The sequence below is a fragment of the Molothrus ater genome, chromosome 1 (genome assembly GCF_012460135.2).
Source record: "Molothrus ater isolate BHLD 08-10-18 breed brown headed cowbird chromosome 1, BPBGC_Mater_1.1, whole genome shotgun sequence".
Classification (NCBI taxonomy): Eukaryota; Metazoa; Chordata; class Aves; order Passeriformes; family Icteridae; genus Molothrus; species Molothrus ater.
In genome coordinates this window covers 55,047,947-55,071,208 of record NC_050478.2, presented here as the reverse complement: position 1 = coordinate 55,071,208, position 23,262 = coordinate 55,047,947, and the positions used below count along the sequence as shown (strand labels likewise).

General features: G+C 40.2%; 1 protein-coding gene across 1 annotated transcript; it reads right to left on the bottom strand.

The window, feature by feature from the left end:
* Positions 1–336: 336 nt before the first annotated feature.
* LOC118684199 (immunoglobulin kappa light chain) lies at positions 337–17,747 on the bottom strand. Its single transcript, XM_036378963.1, has 6 exons — positions 17,379–17,747; positions 16,938–17,255; positions 10,186–10,227; positions 2,719–3,009; positions 1,235–1,288; positions 337–477 (listed from the first exon to the last, which is right to left on the bottom strand). The coding sequence occupies exons 1-6, from the start codon at positions 17,419–17,421 to the stop codon at positions 344–346; spliced, it is 882 nt and encodes a 293-aa protein (XP_036234856.1). The 5' UTR covers positions 17,422–17,747; the 3' UTR covers positions 337–343.
* Positions 17,748–23,262: the final 5,515 nt, after the last annotated feature.

Genomic DNA, 23,262 nt, shown 5'->3' with positions numbered 1-23,262 from the left:
TCTGTGCTTTATATGTCAAAAGCGCTGTTATATCCCCAAGCTTCTGGATGCATAGCTACTTCTGACATGGCTACCGTCTTCATTTTGCAATATGGACTTGGATTAAAATGCATTATTCCTATTGCCTATCTTTATTCAATATTCAGAAAAAAATAAGAAAACAAGACTGATATAGAAACACTAGCAGTAAAGCAAAATGAGCCCTTATGCACTAATAACAGAAAATTATTTTGGAATATTGTTTTTGCCGTTACATCTAACACTGAGAGCAGGGGATTCTATATGGATAAACGTACTGCAAAGTAAGTTGAAGATCAGTTTGTAGCCTTTCTTAAAACAGCATTTATGCTTTCTTTCCTCGGTGCTTGGTTAAAGCCCACATTCTGTAGATGAAGAAGAGTATGATAATATTGTACATGGAGCTCTTCAGAAGAAGGATGACGTATACTAAATATGCTGTCCTGTGCATTAATTGATCTGTAACAAATAGACGACAGAAAAGTCTTGTTTAATGTCAACACTGTATAGCATTCTAAAAATGGAAAAAAATGGAACAATGCAGTCAGTTTACTGCTGCAATTACATTGACACCAGTACACAGTATAAACACATACAAAATCTGTTCTGTTCTTTAAATGGGTTTGCACTGCTAATGAGTTCTAGACCTAGTGGGTTTCTTAGCACTAAACTGACTCTCAGTATCACTGGGTTATACTTCCTTGTAAAGACAAGCTGTAAAAGCATAACTGTATGCTTTATGTAAAAGCATAACTGTAGTGCTTCCAGCAGTTAGTACAATGTTTGTTTAAATCCTTTTGTGTTGTATTTATTGAAGATAACAGCTCATGATTCTTCCTAAATACCATTCAAGCAAAAAAAAAAAATGTTTGTCCAAAGTTCTGGGCAATTGCTAGGCTGATGTAGCATCAGCCAAAGTGTTTAACTTGTCCAAGTGTTTAAAAACTTGGCGGTGCTTAATGCAGGCTAATAATCTAGTAGCCCAAACAGCATCTGTAGCATCTTACTAAAGCTATCTGATAAACGTAGGAGAATCCCTATTAAAAAGTTAGTTAAGAGTAGCGCTGAAAGTTTTTTGAGTTGCCAATTCCATATTTGAAAGATTTCCTGCATACTACTAAGAAATATAAATTTTGTGATGTTCAGAGCATATTTAGCAATATCTAACTCTTGCATGACATGAATCACTTTCCCACCTTTTAACACATTAAATTACCTCTATTAAAAACTGTTCCACAGTCCTCTTCCTGAGAAGCAGTCTTCACAGAATCTGTTGGAAAGAGAGTTTAAATGCCTCAGTTAGGCTTTTCTTTAATTTTAACAAACATTAATTGAGAAATAGGGAAAAAAAGAGGCTGTACAGGAACAAGGCTGGGAAAATGGTTAGTTAGTATTAAATAAAAAAACTGGAGCCTTAAAATGGGTCTGCAAAGCAGATATCCACAAGATATTCATTTGCAGAGAGAATTTGAAGAGGAGAAATGCTTGAAGAAGTGGCTGGGTACTTGTTGCCATAAGTGGGAGAAGTATCTTTGCTCTTTCAGGCATGTGCCCATTAGGCTGTTCCTTGGCAAAGTCTCTTTTATTTGGAACAGGAGGCAGTTTGACCACCTGACCTTGTCAGTGAAGAAGCTGAAGTCCATTTGCCTTCACAACCTAACTGTTCTCAGAAACGAAGAATCATTTACATTGGAAGAGACTTCAGTTAATATGTTAATATTTTTAGTGGTTGTTCAACAGAAAAGAACTACTGGGAATTCCCCTACTGGGAATCTTGGTGCTGTTTTTTTTCTCTAAAATACATCCTTTTTGTTCTTGAAGTAGCAAATTGGAGTTTGTTCTTGGTTATGTTGTTTGTATGCATTGATACAAACATTAAAGACATTTATATTGCATCTCTAAATACATCCTCCATCTAAATAAGCTTAAAATATATTTTTGTCAGAATATATTTTGAAGGTTGAAATGTAATTGTTGTTTATGGCCATGCTCTCACTCATTGGAGTTAGGTTAATTTTTAGCAAGTTAAGCAGAGATGGGTATGGAGAGAAGATTAATCTAAACCAATTTAGACCTCTTTTTTATAGATGATTTAAACAATTTTCATTGAGTAGAAGTTAATTTTTCTTTAAAGTTGCATTGTCTTTCAGATTTGGCTTTGCATAATCAATCTTTCCACAAATAAAAAAAAAATCTTATTTTTATACATGGTTATTAACTTATTATTTCTGGATTGTGGGCAAGTAATATTTTTAAACTTGCTATCAGTAACCTCATTTTTAACTTCTTAGTTTTTTATAGCTGTGACTAATGTCAGGGGGTGTCAGAGGGACGTAGAACTGTAAGCTATGAGAGGTAATACTGTTTTCAGAAACTTCTGTAATGTGGAAAGTAACAGACATGTTTCAGTGCAGATCTGTTGGACCTGTGCTAGTTTACATCTGATGAGGTTCACTATTTTAAAAGAACTATTATTTTTCTGTTACAATGGGATGCTTACTTGGGGACTATAACACACGCTGACTTACTTTTCCTGGGAAAACTTCCGGTAGTTTCTCCAGTTGGGTACTTTAGCTATTGTGCCTAGGAGCACAGATGTCTTCATCAATAATAGAAAGCATTATTACTCCAGTTTTATAGAAAAGAAAAATGATGTTTATAATAGTACACCAAATTACATTTTTAACATGTGGAATATACCTTGTGTTGGCAGTGAAGTACTTTTCTCTTCATGCTCATATTTGCAGTAGTATTTCTTGTCTTCACTCTCTGCTGGCACAGTTAACCAACTGGCAATTGAGTATTCATCCTCTTTTGTGGACTGCCAAGTGTCACCTTTTACTACGTTGTCTGTTACCTCCTTTTCATCTTCCGTCCATGTCACCCTAATAACTTCTGGATAGAATTTCTCAATAAAGCAAACATACATGATCTGATTTTCATGTTTTTTCTGCAGGATTTCAGAGCTTTTTGGGGGAGAACTTCTTTTTTCTGGATGGTTATTGATGAAGAAAATTAACAAAACAGAGAGTTGGAAGATTAGTAGTGTACAGCAAATAAATACACAGACAAAAATACAAATTCTGAAGAGCAACAAAATAAATGCCTTATTAACAAATATTAATATGCTTGTAAAAAATGTAAATGCTCTTTTGAGGAACATTAAGAAACTGAAATACTGTTGAATATGTCAATAGCTGTTAATGTCACTGAAAACTGAGTTAGAAAACTTAAGGTGGCTACTGAAGTGCCTATATCCCACAACCTTCCAAGCAGTTCTGCTGTCAGAGTGTATTTGACTGTTCAAGTCTCTCACAATTAAATATTTCCTGAACAAGCTTCATTTATTCAATAAGAGGAATTTATTATTGCTTTACAATATTTATGCAAAACAAGTACATTAAAATTTTGTCCACAGAATATTAAACATAGACTGCCTACCTTTAAAATCTTAGCAGTCTTATGACCCCAGTATAAGTCTCCACTGCTATATAATGAACACCTGCTACACCTATTAATTTTTTAAAAGCCAATATTAATTTTGTGATATTTTTTAGGGCACGAGAGAAGGGAAGATAACAATGATTGCTCTGTTTTTAAGGCATTCCATGTATTTGCCAGGTGAAGATTTTTATCAAGACAGGAAAATGGAATCACAAAATGCCCTACACACCAAAGGCTGGCAATGCTATTCTGCCATACTAGATCTGTTTAAATTATTGAATTAAAACATCTGAAAATTTAAAACCAAAACTAAACTAAAGCAGAATATATGCTATAGCAGGATAACATTGTCACATCTAAACAGTATATCTAGGCAGACTTGTCTGCATAGATGTTGTGCTTTGGGAAAAATGCTCAGTATGAATATAGATTAATATATTTAAAATTAAAAGTGAGCTGTTTCCACAAGATTATTTGACCTAATCTCCATTTCATTTGCCATTCTGGATTAAGCCTGGATGCTCTCTAGATTAGGAGGAGACAAAATCATCTAAATTTTGTCCACACTGAAATGACATTTTGATATTATTTAAATGTATAGTAAATTTAAGGGTCTGATTTAGGTAAATGTCAACTTCTGCAATGAGTGCATAGGCAGTGCTCACAGGCAATCATTTCTGCCTATGCTTAAATACAAGTAAAGGCTGAATACAGTTTTCAAAACTGACTTTTGTTACATAGAAACAAAGAAAGTACTGCTTAAGACTATTTTTTAAGGCGGCAGAGACATTTTAGGTGTCCCCTTATCCCACTTTTTCTCTTGAATTCCTATGTAAGTCTCTGCCACTGAATTTGAGCAAGTAGATGCATGGGGTTTAAGTTGTGGTCTGACTGATCGATGCAAATTTAATGCATTAGGAGAAAATACATTACTATAAAATGCATTTTTGCCAAAAAGCTTTCACTTTTCTTTAAATGATCTGGCTGTTCTAGAAAAATCTTCTATATTGCATTCTCCCTGAAACAACTTACTGATCCTTGAAGTATTTCAAACTTGGTGTTTAAAGAGAAAGGTTAACTACCTACCTACCTACCTACCTACCTACCTACCTTCAAAAGAGTGTCTACCTTCTGTATATTAAGAATTTCCTTCATTTTAGAGATGCCATTAAAATGACAATGTGGACTGAGCTATGTTGTACCAGAAATAAAGTTGCTGACAACTTTATAGTTCTCTAACATTAATTTAGGAGTTAATTTTATCTTCTTTATGCATCGGTCCTCCCAAGGATGAAAAATTAAAGTAATTTCTAAAGTTATCTATTTGTTCCAGAGTCATACATATGTTCACAAGATCATGAAGTAGCTCTTGTCTGAGTGATATTGCACTCTGCAAAGCTTCATGAATATTTTAGAGGTTTCTTTTAGATTTTTTTAGTAACTTGTTCTAGCTAATTTCAGTACATATAATAGCTTAGTTTGACGTTATTCTCTTAGGATATCAAGTTTAAATGGAGAGGCGAGAGAGATTCTTCCAACTGCTAGTTCATTCTGCTCATTTTAGAGACTTCTGTTATGATAGAATAATTTCCACCTCTGGAATTGCCAATGTCATTCCATTTACTGTAAAAACGCCCTAGGTATGCAGCTTACATGAAACACCTACATCATGCCACAATACTTAGGAAACGCATTGCTTGAAAAATTGCAGCTGTGTGCATGCATTGAAGTGTTGCTTGTATGTATATGGGTAAATGGATTGCAGTGGAGAACTGAAAGAATTAAGTTTTGCATCTATCTATCTAGCTATCCATCTATCTATCTATCTATCTATCTATCTATCTATCTATCTATCTATCTATCTAATCTCCCTATCTATAGCTTTTTATGTGAGAAAAAAATCTTTGTATGCATGTTTCTGAAAAAAAAAAAAGAAAACTTGTAGAATTGGCTGTCTTCTAAGTCTTTGAAGTCAGCAAGATAGCTGACACTGGATTTTCTAGGCAAATTAACTGATTCCTTCTGAAGAATTTTCAAGTATTGAATTTGCACTCCTCTGTCAGTTTTGATTCAGGTAAACATTGAAAATGTTGTGGTTTACCTTGTTAAACAGTTTTCTAAGGCAGGTTTTAAGAGGTATATAGATGTTACTTTTACACATAAAATAGAGGTATGACCAGGTATTTCTTAAGCTAACATTTGTCTTTTCTCTTATGTAACAATGCAGTGAGGCTGTAAAACACTATTCAAACTATATACTGGAGTTAGGTTCATAACCAATGAGCTGTTAAAAAATTAAGTTCAAAATATATATTTATATAGATTAGCTGTCAAAAGTTTTCTTAATGAAACTCCTCTATAGTTTCTTTATAAGTATCTATAAATCAGATTTATGAATAAAGTCACTGTGTTCTTAAACTGAAATTTTAATTCTCACTAATTGGATGATCCCACAAAATGGAGTAATTTTAGACTGACACTCAAAGCTCCTCTGTTTTACTCCAAGCCAGTGGGACCTGAGGGCACTCAGCACCCTCAGCTCATAAACAGCATTCTTGTCCTACTTGACAGCCACTTCAGGGATTATAACTGGTAATGATACAGTATAGTCCTGACCTATGGTGAGCCTTTCCAGACACCTTAAAGAGCTGTCAGCCTTCTTTCCAAAGCTTTCCTATTGCAAAACTTTTAAAAACATAAAACTGTGAAAAAACTTACTGGAGACAATGAGTTTTGCGCCAGAACCAAATACCAAATTCCCTCCCACACTGGTACATTCCTTTACAGAAACGGCCATCTGAAGGATGGGATGACATACAAAGGGACCTGGACAAGCTCAAGAAGTGGGTCCATGGAAATTTCATGATGTTTAACAAGACCAAGTGCAAGGTGCTCCACATGGGTCAGGGCAAGCCCTGGTATCAACACAGGCTGAGGGATGAACAGATTGAAAGCAGCCCCGCTGAGAAGGACCTGGGGGAGTCGGTGGATGAGAGGCTGGACATGACCCAGCCATGTGCACTCACAGCCCAGAGAGACAAACGTGCCTGGACTGCATCAAAAACAACATGACCAGCAGGGCAAGGGAGGGGATTCTGCCCCTCTGCTTTGCTCTGATGAGACCCCTCCTGGAGTGCTGAGTCCAGTTCTGGGGTCCCCAGCACAGGACAGATACTGACCTGTTGGAACAAGCCCAGAGGAGGCCAACACATTGATTAGACCTCTTCTATGAGGAAAGGCTGAGAGAACTGGTATTGTTCAGCCTGGAGAAGAGAAGGCTTTGTGTTGGATCTTAGGAAGAAATTCTTTACTGTGAATGTGGTGAGGCACTGTAACAGAGCGTCCAGAAAAGTTGTGGATGCTCCATCCCTAGAAGTATTTAAGACCAGGTCGGATGGAGCTCTGAGCAACCTCATCTAGTGGAAAGTGTCCCTGGCCACAGCACTGGGGTTTAAACTAAATGATCTTTTTCAACCCAAGGCATTCTATGATTTTGGGCAGTAAAGTACCATATTTAACAACTATAATATGAACAACAAGATTCTCTTGATTTGGCTTTGTGAATGTAAACTATCTGGATTCAATCTCAGCTAATGCTGCTAATCATGAAGACCCTTATCTTAAATCCTGGCTTCCTCAATTTCTTAATTAAGTTCTTAAATATGAAGTAACTACAGCCCTTTTACTCAATTAATGATTCAAAAGCCTTGGGCTCATAAAGACAAAATCCTACAGAATTATAGTGATGATTGAAAATAATTTATTTTAAACTGTATATAGGAAAAGCATGGCAACTACCTGATTAGGTAGGTAAGAGTTTTCACTAAAAGCAACACGCTTATCATGCCACAGATATTTCCAGTGAATTATAGATGTGATTTACTTAGTCCTTCTGGAGTAAATCATTAAACCAATCTTTGCTTGATATGTTAATATAGGTTTATGTATTAATCAGGCTTAAAACTCTTGATAGCAGTACTTCCTCTGCCTTGTATTTGTTTAGTTGTTCACTTCAGGATTATGGCATTTAAAGCACATGTGGAAAATGGGAAAAAATATTTTTGTCTGCTACTTTCCATTAATATAAATGTCTCTGCAAGAAAGACAAAAAAGGATCACTTCTTCATTAAGTAATTATTAAGCAGTAATTCACCATAATAAATGCTGAATAATTAATTATTTGTTAAGCAATTATCAAGCAATGAGAAGAACATTTGGAGGTACTAATTTATTTCTAATGGTGAAATGTCATGTATGTGATAAAATACTTATGAACAAGTTATTTATCTTTTTCTAGCCTAATCCAAAAGGATTTTTTGCAATGTCCATTGCATACTGTTCTTTGTATCTGTATTAGAAAGAGGTTTTCTTTTTTCACGCTTAATTCTCAGCTGCTTGATTCGCTGCTAATTCCTTCAGTACAGCTGGAGGAAAGAATGAGGTCTCTGAAAATTATTACAGACCATTTTCCACCAGATTTCTAGGAAAACTATGATCAAAAGTGGCTTGAAATAGGTTCTTTTTAGGCATGTTTGTGATCCTAAACCACTGCATTACAAATACAAGGATGAATGTAGGAATGGTGAGCTGGGAAGGAAAATCCTGCACAAGGAATGGTGCTGACTGAGGCTCTAAGTGGACTGAGTGACCTCTGAGATAGTATAATACTCATCTATATGACCACTCCAAGCTCCTATAGCTTATTGTATGAACAATATATGTACAACTTACCTGAGACAATGAGTTTTGTACCTGAGCCGAACACCTTGTTGTAATAACCAATCACAGTGAATAAAGCCTTTACAATATCAGTGCAGCTCAGTTGTGTTTGCATGGCTATATAGTACTCTTTAAAGAAAATCAGATTTGCTGTATAACCAATTTTTAGATGCTAGGGAAGTGAAAAAGGAACAGTCACCCAAAATAAACTAAAGTTAAAAAAATGGAAAAATGTGGAATTTTTGGAGGGCATATAAGTTGTTAAATGAATAGAACTCATCTCAACTAATTTGAGTCTACTGAAGGTTCAGGTGGACAATGCAGATGGAGCACCTTGGCTCCATCTCTGCTTTCTGGAAACAGGTAGCATCACCCTAAGATTTATTTGATGAGATACTGATAAAGTAATTTGCTCCTTATACACCCCCATAAGATCAGACCCAGAGCTGGTGAATATTATATAGAGATCTGAGGACCACGAGACTACTGACCAATATTTTTGTTACCAGTAACATGAAGCAAAACCGCATTGATTGGAATCAAAATTCCCACTAACAAGATACACCATTTCAGCTGGTCAAAATTAGACAAACTATTTTCATCTCAGATGCTTAGCTGAGCCAAATTACGGACAAGTATCACAGCACCTAGGGTTTACTTGAAGCAAAATATTTTGAATAGTAGTAATAACTGATAATAAGCAGTTTCTGCAAAATCTAGGAAGAGAGAACAGCCTTTCAACTCTGCCTATCTTAAAAGGTGCAACTTACTGTTCTGGGCATATCTGAGATAACTCTCATTTTCATTCATAGTCAGATACAGTCCAAAAGAAAAATGTTTAGCTTTTCAAAGAATATGTGTAACACAGAGGTTGGACATATTATTTTAGAATGAATTAGGAATATCACAAAGGTCAAATGTGCATACATTTCTCTGTTCTCCAAATACTGTCTTTGCCATATTTAAATTCATTTTTACATAGGAAATCATAATGGGATAAGTTATAGGTCTCTGCTGCAATAGCTGTTGTGTTTCCCCCATTTCATGCATAAATACAGAACAATTACAATGTGTCCTGCAAATGCAAATGGAAATGCCGTTTAAGGGGAAATCCTGCAAAGTATTCAGAACAGTTAGAATTAGAGAGAATTAAAATAGCAGAGCACTTCATGCCAGCCAATATCTAGTTGTATTAAAAAGCATTTCAGAAGTAGTCAAGTTTTACATTTTGTACTTACTTGAAACTCTAAGTTCAGTTCCACTTCCAAATATTTTGATGTCAGGATCCCACAGTCTGATAATGCTTATCAATATCTCGTGCACTGCACTTTTCTTGCATAGGCTACAGAAGAAGTCTCTCTGGTTTAGAGGCTGGTGATAAATCTGACTGAGTGCTTTAGCTGAATTTTCAACTTTGCTTAGAGTGCCATTTCTAGAAATACTTTAATTTTTGTAGTGAGTAAAAAGTTCTGAAAATTTTTGGTCAGAGGCATGGATAGAAAACATTTAAATTTCTCTGCAATTCTCCCCAGCAGTTTGCAATTTGAATTAATTATAGCCACCTTGATAATGTCATGTAGTTTCTGAGTAACATACTCTTGGCATTGCTATATGCTTTATACTGAAAACAGCATTCATCCTTTTGATTGCATAGCTTCACCACAAGTGAAAATAATACAAATACAAAAGTAAAACAGTTGCTTTCAGTACAGTCAGGAACTAGAAATGTATTGCACTCAGTGAATTTTTCTTCCCAATCAATTTAGACCACTTCTGTCAATAAGAAACTCTTTCATTTCTCACATGCAGTTCTGGAAGTTAACTTTCAAGCAGTTTGCTATTGTTTCCTAGAACAGGATGAAACCATCCCAATATATTAATCTACCTACCCAATTGGGGCACCATGCGCTATGCACAAACAAAATATGATTTAACAGGGACAAAATAATTTTCCCAGAACTTGAATGATTATCTGAAAATCTGTTCAATGATAATGGTACTTACCAGAGACAACTAGCTTTGTTCCCATGCCGAAGTATTTGATCCAGGTGCTCCACACTACGTTTTGACTTTACAATAAGCCAGCATGCTCTCTTGATATACCATTGGTGAAGAAAATCCCAACCATCCATGGGAGTCTGCATGAAGACCAGGTCCTTGGCTGCTGGGAGGTCATCGGGAATTTCAGATGTGCATCTGTATATTCAGCCGATAGCTAATGTCCTTCAGAAAAAATCTCTTTCTTGTTAGATAACCCTCCACCTAATGTCTTAGAACTTGATTATGAATTCTCTTCGATTTTAGACAGTAAATAAGACACAGAGTTCTGCATATAAAATAAACATGTACCTTCAGATGAAAATCCTGCTCTTTACCAAAGGTGTCCACCTGCAATTACATGATATCAAGTACTACTAGCATGGAGTTAATTTTCGTTGTCGGAACACAGAAGAGAGAAAGGAGGGCAAGCCAGCGCCAAAAGCATTGTGAAAGTGTCTGTGTGCTGCATGCGGTCCCAAGTAAGTGGTTATTGTCTGCCCATCTCTTGGAATCACTCCAGGCTTTGCTACAGCAACTCACTGGCAGCTTTTTTATATAACAACTGGTGGGAAAAGGAGGCTTTTCCTTGAGTGGGTTTTTTTATAAAACAGCCCAAGATAACATCAGAGGAGTCACTACTACTGTCAATCAAACAGCCTGCATGCTTAGTTTGGCATTTAAAATAAACTGAATTAGAGTTTACTTCTGGGATCTCTTGTAGCATACTGACTGCAAAATTATGTTGAGAAATTACTATTTGTGGAGAGAGAGAGGAACTAGAGGGTGAAGGTCTTTCAACTGGAGTACGTGTAAAAAACCCCAGTGGTCTACTTTGAAATCTTCTGAACAGAAACATCCTAATCACAACCACAAATCAAGGGCAGGAGTGACGTAGACAGAATGACACTTGCTGGTGTTTTTCCTGCTACACCCTTTGACATGCAGTGAAGGAAACCATCTCAGTTCTGGCCAGATAGTGTTAATTTTTGCAGTAGATGGGAGAGTGCATGGCTAGGACACACAAGTTACTCTACATCACCTCACCTTATTACTGGATGTGGGGGAATGAAGTCTCTTCTGGGGGATAAGGTGATTACCTGACTCTGACATTATGTCCTTCTGGTCAAGGACATGTAGCAGAGTGAGCAGTTGGGTAATACTGGTTCTGGGCTGGAGGGAGCAGTCAGCTAATGCCAGTTTCAAGCAATCACCTGGGAATTGTTTTGTATGTTACACACTTCATCATTAACATTGTTGCTGTTATTGTTTGGTTTTTATCTCATTGCTGTTTACAGTAAATAGCTCTTATCTCAAGAGATAAGATTTTTGCCTTCTGTGCCTTCAATTCTAATCTCAAGCCCTCCACAAGAGAGTAGGGGGAGCTAGCAAGTATAACATGGATTGAAGAGCATGGGAGCACTACACTGGGGAGTACAATTCCTAAGCCATGACAGCCTTACTTGGTGTTCAAACGGAGTATGAAATGTTGAGATAACAACAGGTCTGTCCAGAGATGGTTAAAAACAAATTTGCTCGATCTGTTCACATGGTTGTGGTACCTAACCCTGTTTATATTCCTTTGTATGCTCCTTGCAGTGCTCTTTTTCAGAGCAGGGAAAAGGATCAGGGTTTCTTTGTTGATGCATTAGCTAATGACATGACAATGTCAAAGTCAATGAGGAACATTTGGGATGTGTATTCAGTGTTGCTCTCCTACCCTTACCTTGGGCACAGCCTTTGGGGGTCTATTAATAATCATAGCCAGTTTGTGGAAGGAGGAAAAGAGGATGATTTTCCCAAGATTTTCACCCCCCTTTCCAGCTTCAGGCCTGTTGCAACAGCTTTTGAGAATTCTGAATTTCCCTTGGGTGTTAAAGAAAACATGTTCTTGTTGTCAGATCCCCTCAGTGCGGCCCGCACCATGTTTAGAGTCAGGACAGAGATACATAGGGGGTTATTCAGAGATCTAACTTGAGAGTGGATAGTCATGACTGCCATGAGGGTAGGAGATAATGGGGCAGTTTTGAAGGATTACTCTGCTCCAATGTTTTGGAAGTTCACCCACCCCTGACATCCACAGTTTTGGGGTTGAGTGAGATGAAGATTTTGCTCTAAGGCTGTGGGAGAAATCCCCTTATGGTGAACAAAAACTCACCCCCATTGTCCCCTGTGAGTTCATATGTAAAATTATTACTAGAAAGTTCTTTGTTCCTCCTATTGTTATTGGTTTTTATATGCTGCATTGATATTAACATTCCTAACCCCAGTTTGTGATTAGTACCCTGCCCCTCATATTCCTCCCCTAACCTATCCTATATATATATCACTGATCCTACCCTGACCCTTGCCTTTTTAGTGCACCCTATACCCTGGTTTGCAGTCTCTGCTCTTTGTTGTTTTTGCTGATTGAAACTATCTCTTATTTTCAGGTCACTAAATCATGCCTGTCTCTATTTATTTGCCACGCGGACTTTCTCCGAATAGTCCTGAGGTGACATCTCCGAATAGTCCTGGCATGCCATCCAGGCCTGGTGTGCCACACTGCAGGACACTGGCAGAAGTGTAACTTACTGCAATGTGCCCTGTCTACTCTTTACTGGACATAGTTCAATACCAGACAGCACCCTCAGGGGGGAGAAGAGGAAAACAGACCAACAGGCACTGTGGCCACTCAAACTGCAGCTGAATGAGAAGAACAACCCATGCTAGTACAGAAGAAGAAATCCAAGACAAAATCAGTTTGTTTAGTGAGGGATGAAAAATAGGGACCTGTAGTGGTTTACTAATTTTAGATTTTGCTAATTATTTCTGGTTAATGCACTAAGGAGTGTGGTGGGTTTAGTGTTGGCTAATCACTAATGCACTCACTTGTTGTGAGATAGGATTAGGAGAAAAGCAAAGCAGGCTCAAAACTTTAAAAATGTATAAAGAAAAACTTATTAACACTAATTAAAAGAAAGAGTAGTCAGAACAAAACCTTCAGAATACTTCTCATCCTCTCACAGCCTTTTCTTTCTTGCTGACAGTGTAAAGAAAGAAAATTTAAAATTTCAGTCTGCTTACCACCACTAGAATAGTCTTTCTTCAGTTTATTTAGGGAGATAAGTCCTTCTTGTTAATGTCATGGAGACTTCTCTACAAGAAAAACAGTTCTCTCATAGCTCTCATGAATAGCAGCCTCTTGGGGAAATTTGTAATTGTGAACTCTCTCTCATCTTTTATAAGCTTTTTTCACAGTTGTGTTTATGGCTATGTTAACTTATGGGGTATTGTTTTAACAATGAACTGTTTAAAGGTAAAAGGTCTCATTATCTGTCTCTAAAATCATCTTTATCTTTAGGAGCAGAGATCTTCTTTTCTTCTTGAGGGCACAGGACTACTCTCCTCTGTTCAAACTTCTCAGGATCACAGCTACTTTAACATCTGCTTACTTTAGTATGGAAGCTTTTGCTCAATATCTACAATTTGAACATCTCTCTATACCTTTATGTATTATAGGGAAAAGGAGACTTTCTCTATAGCTTTATAAGAGGATTTCAGCCCCAAGATTAAGGCATCTTCTCATCCCTCCCATCTGGGACTTGACTTCCTCTTCACTAACTTTAGTGTTTTTATGTTGCTCTTTTACATACTTGCATCTTGCTCTTTTTTTACTCAGGAGAGGATTAAAGAACTGAAAGAGTTAACATCTCACTTGAAGTTTGTATACAGTTACCTAACCTACGACTAGAAGGGCAGCTAAAATTTAATCAGTCAGTCTAAAACTCAGCAGCAACACACCAAAAGAGGAGGGAGTGGTGTATAGCTTCTCTTTCCCCCTGCCCAATAGCTATACTAGCAGAATCTAATCTGAGCTGTCTCGGCCCAGGCTGTTCCTGAAAGTTAACAGACTCAGCTCAGCCCCAGGATAGTACCAAGATGTTAGAAATTGCAACCATAGCCTGACCTCTGACACTCCCTCCCCTGATCAGCAGCCAATAAAAAGCCAGCGAGCGCCCAGCAGGGAGAAAGGAGGTGGCCCCGCCCGGCCTGGCCTAGCTAAGACAGGGGCTGGGGCCTGTTACCTCTTTACCAACCAGAAGAGAAAGTTTTTACAAAATTTTCCATATTTAACATGTGTTTTTCACAGAGGTGTGTACAGCTTCTCAGTAGTTCGGTAGACTGTCAGTTACACAAAAGCTTTTACATCACATCTGTAGATGCCTCTCAGGCAAAACAGGAGCTCACAACAGGAGGAAGAGGCAAGGCCAGAGATAGACACTAATCCCTACCCCAGGTGAGCTGTGAGATATGTGAAAAGATTTCAGCTGCCAGTCAGGAGAGCCCTTGGTGACCTTCCTGCTCTGATGCTGGGAAATCGTGGCCCACAACATAAAAGGAGATGGTAGTGAAGCCAAGCAGCTGGGATCCTTGTTCTGGGATCTGAGCATTGGCAAGGTGATTGGGAAGAGGACAGAAACTTTCAGCCTCTGGAGGCAACTCCTGTCAAGTGGAAGGGAAAGGATTCTTTCATTCTCTCAAAGATGATCCAACAGGGTACCCAAGTAGGTGGAATACCATGGAAAAAGGTATCCAGTACCTGAGCAAATTAGCTGTGCTGAAGGTAATCTTTAAGGATTCAAATAACAAGCAGTCTCTTGTCCAGCGTACACAATGTATGTGGCAGAAGTTTGTATGGAGCTTAACATCATCGTATACCAACCCTTTGAAATCCTTTTCATTGATGTCAATGAAAGAAGAAGAATCACTGCTTCAGGTGATTACACGACTCTAACAATATGTTCTTCTTTTTTCCTCCCTTCCAACCTAAGCTTTGGCTGTGGAAACATTGCCCAAGACTCTGGACTGACTCAAAAGATTCAAGCATGTTAGAGAGGAAATGTCTGATGTTCTGCCAGTGTGGACCACAGTCTCTTCTACTGGGAGCATGCAGCTCCCTGCTCAAGAGAGAGGTATGTACCACGAGGTAACCTAGAGGCGGTTTTACTTGTATGACTACAGAGAGGATATGAGGAAGCACCTCTGCCCTAGCAGCACAAGTACACGAGTGTGCTGGTTTAAAAACACAGGTGGAAAATTAAACCCCATTTAAGCTTCTCTTTCCCCCCAAACCCCTTCTTAGGTGAGAGACTAAAAGCAGAGATTCTGAGTTAAGAACCATTTACTTGAAAAAAAAATATGAATAAAATAAGAAAAACGACCGGTAAGTATATTAAAGTACACAAAATAAAGGTGATTTACATACAGAAGGTTATTCACCAACCAAGACCCTGCACAACCTGAGACAAAGAAAGTGAGACCTGGCCTCTCCTCCCATGCGCTGGGCCATACACAACCTGGGAAACTAGCTAGGGAGTCTGAATGGCAGCCATGCTGCTGAAAAATGCTGGCTCTATCAGTTGCAGCAGTGGTCCAAATGCAGGGGTCCCTTTCCCCAGGGCAGTGGTTATCCCAGTAGTGGTCCTGGTGGGCACTGCAGCTTGCATTGGGGTTCTTGGCAGCTGCAGAATTAACAGCAACAGTAGCAGCAGCTGTGGCAGTAGCAGCATTTTCCCCTTTTGAGTTTCTCATGGCTGTGTGTTTAAGGGAACAGTTTATTCTTTCCTACCCAAGGTGAGACTGACTGCTTCCAGCTTCTGATGCATCTTGCTCAGCCTTTTCTGCTGCAACCAAACTCCAGCCATGATGTAAATGGTATGGAATTAAACAGTGTTAGAAACTCCACCCCTCTTTTTTAGCTCTGTATCCAGGACAACCTCTGCAGGAAATTCTTCAAGGATAAATGCCCCTCCACCTTACAGTGGGCAAATCCTCAGACAAAGCAGGAAGGCTGATGTTACTTCTGATCGTCTTGAAGGGACCTCCAGTTCATGTTTACAAGAACTGAGAAATGAGTACTATGAGCAGAAGTAGAGGGGACTCCAGCCAGGTGGAGAAAAGGGACAATCAGATCTATTGGACTCTATGAATCTGATGGCCTGATGCAAGACTGTAAGGCTTTAGTTGGCACTGGCACACAATGTACCCTGATGCCATTAAGATCTATAGGGACAGAATCTGTGATTATAAGCAGCACATCATCAGCTCTGGTAGGTAAGACATTGCAAATCTCTAATTTGAACTGGTCTGTGTGGAATTTTGTGGTAACTGAATTAGGGTAGACAGGGCTTACAGTTTTTCCAACAGCTTACAGTTGCTTACATGTACAGCAGGGAATATTACATGGTAAAACTTTTTCTCCAAAGTGCTAGGCAGTGGCAAGCATATAATTCCCACCACTAAGGTACTTCCTTCAGCACACTGTATTTCTTTTCTTCCTACTCTTTCCTATGGAGAAAAGTGGCCAGACTAGAAGATTACTGCTTCTCTGTTTGCTCCCCCAAAGACCACCAGAATTATGCCATGGCTGTGTAAAAGCACCATAGGAGCAGGTGAATGTCCAGTATTTATGTGCTAAGTTTTAAGGCAGTGAAGATTTCCTTTACCCTTAACATAGTAGATGTGCGTTGAAGACAGAACTGCTAATGATAAACCAGACTTTGAGAAGGACATCTATGTGGGATTACCCACTCTTTTGGAGTAGCAGAAAAAGGTTGGGCTTTTCAGCAGCTCACTCAGATGCAGTGAGAAGACTGGTGGGGTGGCACAGTTACAACCTTGTGGTTCAGATGTTGCGGGTGTTTTTTTTGCCTTGATGATTGTGTTTCTACCACAGTGAGGATCCCAGTAGGCACAGTAGTAAGTAGCAGCATCATCTGGAATTACATCTTTTATTGTAAGAACACACCGCTTCTGGACAGAACTTAACTCAGTCATGTATCTGTTTGCTTGAAAGCCACTTTCAATGGCAACTTTGCCTCCTGAAACAAACAGAAGCCTCTCTGGAGCTTCACCCTCCTTCTGCTTATACCAGTGTATGACGATGTCATCAAAATTTGCCTCTAATGTTTGAATTTCACATGTCATCCGTGCACTTTTTTCAAACTTGGTGATGGATATAGGACTCTGCATGGGAATTTCCTGTGCAAATCCATCTAGGAAAGAGAAGAGGATAAATTATGTAATTAGCTGGAATTCAGGGATTTGGAAAGATGCCTGTGATGGATGCAAAGCCATGGGTCCTGTGAAGAAAGGTAGGAAAATAAGGAAGTACTTACAAGACCAAGAGGCTGTGGCCACAAACACTACGAGCAGCAGCATGTTTGCTTGTCACGCTTCGCTCTCATAGAGATTCAGAGGAGGAAGAAAGGGACTCCAAATGGGAACCGTTTTGTACGGAAGGAGGAGGTGGCTCTCTTGAATGGTCTTCAGTGATGAACTTTCTGTGTGCAAGCAGATGGGATGTTTTTGCAGAAAACCCTCTCCGGACTGTCAAACATTAAAATTGGTAAAAAGGCTGTCCTGTCTGCTTTTCAAGTAAATATGGGAAATATTGATAAAATCCAAGGATTGTGGCCCTATAAAACTCAGTCAAAGTGACTGAGAAAAGGTTGCAACCAAGAGCATGTCCAGATATGTATGGTGGAGTGAAGGTTTCAGCCAGGAGGTTACCCTGGTGGGCAGTGATTGCATCTCACCTGAGAGGTGCAGAGAGGTGCACAGTCTCAGAGCAGGTGAGGACTGCCTTTTGCTGCTTCAGCTTAATCACCTAGATGCAAGGTGCAGAAGTGCCCAGGGTGCCCCTGTGCTGGTATTGCCCTCCACCAAAGCTGAAGACCATCAACCTGCAGTGACTGCAGTGACTGCAGAAACTTGACTGTTGGGACTTGCCTTTGCTTTGATTTGGGGTGCGGGAGGAAGTGCATAGCCACAGGATTTCAGTTTCATAGCTTAGCTGAGATGCAAACAATTCTTGGAAAAAAGGCTGGAAAATAAAAGAGAACATCTATTGTCAACAACCATTGCAGAGAGACATCTTGAAGAGTGGGTTTGATGCAAACAATTCTTGGAAAAAAGGCTGGAAAATAAAAGAGAACATCTATTGTCAACAACCATTGCAGAGAGACATCTTGAAGAGTGGGTTTGCTGCTGTGGGGTCTCCCCTGTGACTGATGAGCCCAGGCTGATCCTCCTCCACCAAAGGCTATATCTTTCTTGCTCCAAACTTTCCATCTGGTCTCAGGTGTCTGGGATACCTGAAGGCCATTTTATGGGTAAATGCTGAGGCAAAGGAAATACTGAGTACCTCAGGTTTTTCCATGTCATACATCACCAGTTTCCCTGCCCCATCCAGCAGCTTTCCCTAGTGTTTCTTTTGCTGCTGCTGTATTTAGAATCCTTTCTTGTTCCCCTTTACCTCATTTGCCAAATTCAATTCTAGCTGGTTTATTGCTTTCTTAAGTCCATTCCTGCATGGTTGAACAGCAGCTCCATACTCCTCCTGGATCACCAGCCCCTGATTCCACCTCTTTTATACTTCATTTTTATGAAGCTCTTCTCTGTCCAGAAGTCAGCAGATTTTTGCTCACTCTTGAGAAACTCCTGTTGCCTCTATTTGGTTTCCTAGGTGTCAGACTGGACCTTTCTTGAACTTGAGAAGATTCTTGGATATCAACTAGCATTCCTGGACACTTCAGGGTTGTATTCACGGTGATGTTTCCAAGCAGATCTCTGAAGAATTTTAAAGGCTACTCTCCTGAAGTCCAGGGCTGAGGTCCTGCCTTTTGCCCTGCTGCCTTCTCTCAGGAGTTGAATGCCACTGGCTCATAGTCACTGCAGCCAAGGCTGCCCTTACCTTTCCATCCACAACAAGGTCCTTATTGGCTGCCCAATCATCCATGTCAGGAAGTTGCTGCCAGCTGACTCCTGAAACCTCCTAGACTGGTTGTGAGGAATTCTCAGATGCCACAATACAATGACAAAAGGCAGGCTGACTGAAGTTAACATCACAGGTCACATGTACCACAACCTATTTTTCAAATAGTTGAGGAAGACAGAAACATCCATAGCAAGATGTTATATACTTAAATCACATAGAAGCTTTAGCAAAAAATGTTCAGAGCCTGTAGAACTAAAAATCCATCACCGTGGAGGTATGTGTGCTCATTTTTAAAAGATACTGAACATGTGCACTCCAATCCAGGAAATGTAAGACATAAAAGTATCTCAGTGTTTTGACCTAGCTTTCAGGAAAATGCCAGCTTTCCTGGAACCAGTCTTTGTAGAATCTGATTTCTAAAACTCAGCACACTTAATCCAAAGGCTCTGGGAGTATTTGCTTGTCTGTGGTACAGCTCGTGGCTGAGGATTTCAATTTATGCCTTGGACATATCAAATGAGGAATCGTGATGAAAAAATTAGGTTTTCTGTGCCATTGTAGGACTTTTTAGTGACTGAGATGCAAAGGAAGGCAAAAGGAAAATATGAAGGAGGATGTGCAAGATCAGCTGGTCTTCCCCCCTTCTTTCCTATTCCTGCTTTTTTTCAAGAGAAAATACTAAGGGATGAAGAAATGTTGCTCTGAGAATGCTGCAGAGAACAGAGAAGGGAAATCTATAACTGACACACAGAGACTGTGTCACTGTCAGGTGAGTGCTTTCAGTAAAATATAGACTTCATTTTAGGAGCAATGTTTCATATATTTATCTTAAAGTGACAGGAAGGCTTCACTTTCTGGATATTGCAGAAAAATCTGAGGACAGAAATGATACACTGATTGTCAACATCAGATATTTAACACTTGTCATAAGGCTTTGTTTTTCCTCTCGTGCTGCAGAAAATCATGAAAGGGGTGGAATAAGGAAGTATTTGAATTTTTAGCAGAGTTCACAGCTTGCGGTTCAGAGCACAACAAAGAGTCTTTTTGTAAGGCTTATCTTTGCCAAACTTATGCTGTGGTAAAACCAGTATGCACAGTAGTAAGTGCCAGAATCCCTCGGGGTTAAAGAATTTATCACAAGATCATACACAGGCTGAGTAGGATGATTCCGAACTTGAAATCTATTTCTATCATTGTTGTCCTCAAAAACAGCTGTCCCTCCAGTCTCGTACAGTATCCTCTTTGGCGGCTGTCCGGGAAGCTGCCTGTACCAATGCACAACATTTTTCTCTCCCAGTTGACATGACATGCTGGCAGACATGCCCTTCATCTGCATCTGCATCTCTGGGGTTTGCACTGGCACTGACTGCATGTCTACACCTGGAAGTGAAAGCAGAGAAATTGCATGAGGGGAGAAACTTCTGGAGTTTGGAAAAAGGCTTATGTTCACTGTAGACAGGAAGGAGAGAGAAGAGGAAAAAGGTCTTACAGGACCAAAATGAAGTTGCAAGAAGGACTGGAAACAGCAACATATTGCCTGTGCAGATTAGACCTGAAAATGAAATAAATAGAAATGTTATAAAGCCCTTCAGGTGGACAAATCATCAAATGACTGGGAGGAGGAAATTACTCAATTCAGCGCATCCAATGGTCGTTCTTCAACACACTACCACAGAGGGTGTTAAATTTACTGACAAGCTAAACCATGGCAGAAGCAGCATAGAAAGGACAAAAAATACTCAATCTGAAAAAAACTTCTTCCTCTGTCTACTACTAGACTTATATCAGACTTACCTACTGAGCATACTCAAGTTGTTCAGCCTGGCCCTTCCCAAGAATGTTTTCCTCTCCTCAGACACCTCAAAGATGTCCCAGAAGAATGTTTCACCTTTCCTTAGAACTTCGGAGAATCACAGAATAATAGAATGCTTTGGGTTGGGAGGGACCTTAAAGATCATCGAGCTCTCACCTCTACCCCTCTCATCCCTACATATGCAGGGATGTCACCCTCTAGGTCAGGTTGTTCAGGGGCCCATCCAACCTGGCTTTGAAGACATTACAAGGGATAGAACATCTAGATCTTCTCTAGGTTGTCTGTTCTAGTGCCTCACGACTCTCAGAGTAAAGAATTTCTTCCTAAGATCTACTCAAAAGCTCTTTCAGTTTAAAACTCTTCCCCCTTCTTCTATCACTCTCTACCCATGTAAAGATTTGTTTTATGTAAGTGCCCTTTAGATACTGGAAGGCTTCAATAAGGTCTCCCCTAAGCATTTTTGTGTCCAGGCTGAACAGCCCCAACTAAGCCTTAACTAGGCCTGTAGTGTCTGGCAAGGTTCCATACTGGGTCCAGTATTGTTTAACTTGTTCATCAATGACTTGGGGGAAGGGGCAGATGCCTCCTCAGTTCACTGATAGCATGAAGCTGGGAGGAGTGGCTGATACTCCAGAAGGCTGTGCAGCCCTTCACAGGGATCTTGACAGGATGGAGAGATGGTCAGGCTACTTCCCACCTGAGGGCATCTGCCCGCAACAGCATGGCAAATGGACGGAATTGTACAGTGTTGCTTTAAGTAGGCGTGGAATTTATGAGGCTGGTTGAGGATAACATGACCTGGGCTCTGTGCTGCCCTTACATCTGGCTCGAGCAAGGTCTCACAACCAAAGGATGCCTGGGGCGAAGTGGAGGTCTCACAGCCCTGTGTTCAGTGGCACAGAGAAGCACCTGTGCCTATGTACCACCCCTTGTGCTCACCCTCCCTTCACCCTGAAAGGTGAGCTGTGTTGTAAATCTGGTCTGATGAGAAGAAAAGGCACACAAAAACTCTCTGGAAAAGATCAGACAACAAAGGCTGCCTCAGACATTGGAGAGAGACCAAACTGTTTATTTTACCTTTGTGTTAATAAATTCTCACCAAAAGTAAGTGACACTCTAATCGGCATATTTAACTTTCATGTTCCTTGGAATGCAAATGAAGAAGAAGATGTGATATATGTATCAGCAAAGTTACCAAACCCCATCTACGGCATGTGATTGTTCCATCTCATTGGAAAGGGCCAAAAATTTATAGTATAAAGGGGGGGCTTTGGGGCAGTGTTGGGAGTTGGGTTTTTCTTTCCTTTTCTTTCCTTGTTACTTGTGGATTTTTTTTTCCCATTGAGTTGCTAAGAAGCACTGATGGCGGGGTGCTTGAGAGGCGTGGAGGGGGAACTCCTCTGTTTTTTGGGAGTTTCTCCCAGAGGGACAGAGATACCGCGAGAAAAGAGGCAGGTAAAAGGACAGGTGAAAGGACAGGGTTTGGGGCAGCGGGGAACTCTCTCTCGCTCTGTGTTTTGGAGGAGGATGGTTGGACCTGCAGCTTGGAAAAGGAATTCGCTGGCACTGCCATAACCCAGCTGGGAGCTTCTTTTCGTCTGCTCCTGGGCCCCGCACCCCCTGCCCTGCCGGGACATCCCACAGTTTCCAGCTACTGCTGCAGAGCTCCTGATACATCTTGTCCACCTCCCCAGAATTTCTGCTCATTGCTGCCGTCCCAGCTTGCTGCTTCCAAGAGTCCTGCTGGGGCCCCGGGACGGACAAGGTCCGGCAGGTTTCCTGAGGCAAAGCCTCTCTTCCATCCAGCCGTGTGGGGAATCTGCGCAGGCGCCCTGCCCGGGAGCGAACAGCGCCCCCTGCCGGCGGTGACCGCAACTGCACCGAAGGGGAGCCGGCGGCCCGGCGGGCTGTCACCGGTTCCTGGTTCTGTTTGTTACTGATGCTGTAGTTGTTGTTGCTGTTTTATGTGCCTTGTTATACATATTAGTCAAAAACTGTTATTCTTATTCCCATATCTTTGCCTCAGAGCCCCTTAATTTCAAAATTATAATAATTCAGCGGGAGGGAGTTTCCGTTCTCCATTCCAAGGGAGGGTCCTGTCTTCCCTAGCAGACACCTGTCTTTCAAACCAAGACAGGCAGAAAGAGATGGAGGGGCAGAAAAAAGTTTTGCCTGCTTCAGATTGGTCTATGGACTGTGTCTCTCCCCCTCTCCTGAGGGGAAGGATTTTGGTTAGCTTTGCACCTCCAAAGCTGCAAAGCTATGCACCTTTGGATAGGAACAGGCCTAGGAATACTTAACTATATCTGTCTATTTAGGTATCTTAGAAAAAAACAGGCAGCTGTTAATTTCACTGTGCATGAAGAATTACAGATACAGAAAATACCGTGTAAATGTTTGACTGCACTGACTAGCCATGACACATTTCTTTTGAAGATCTTTGCATTTCTGTTGCATGAAATGAGGAGCT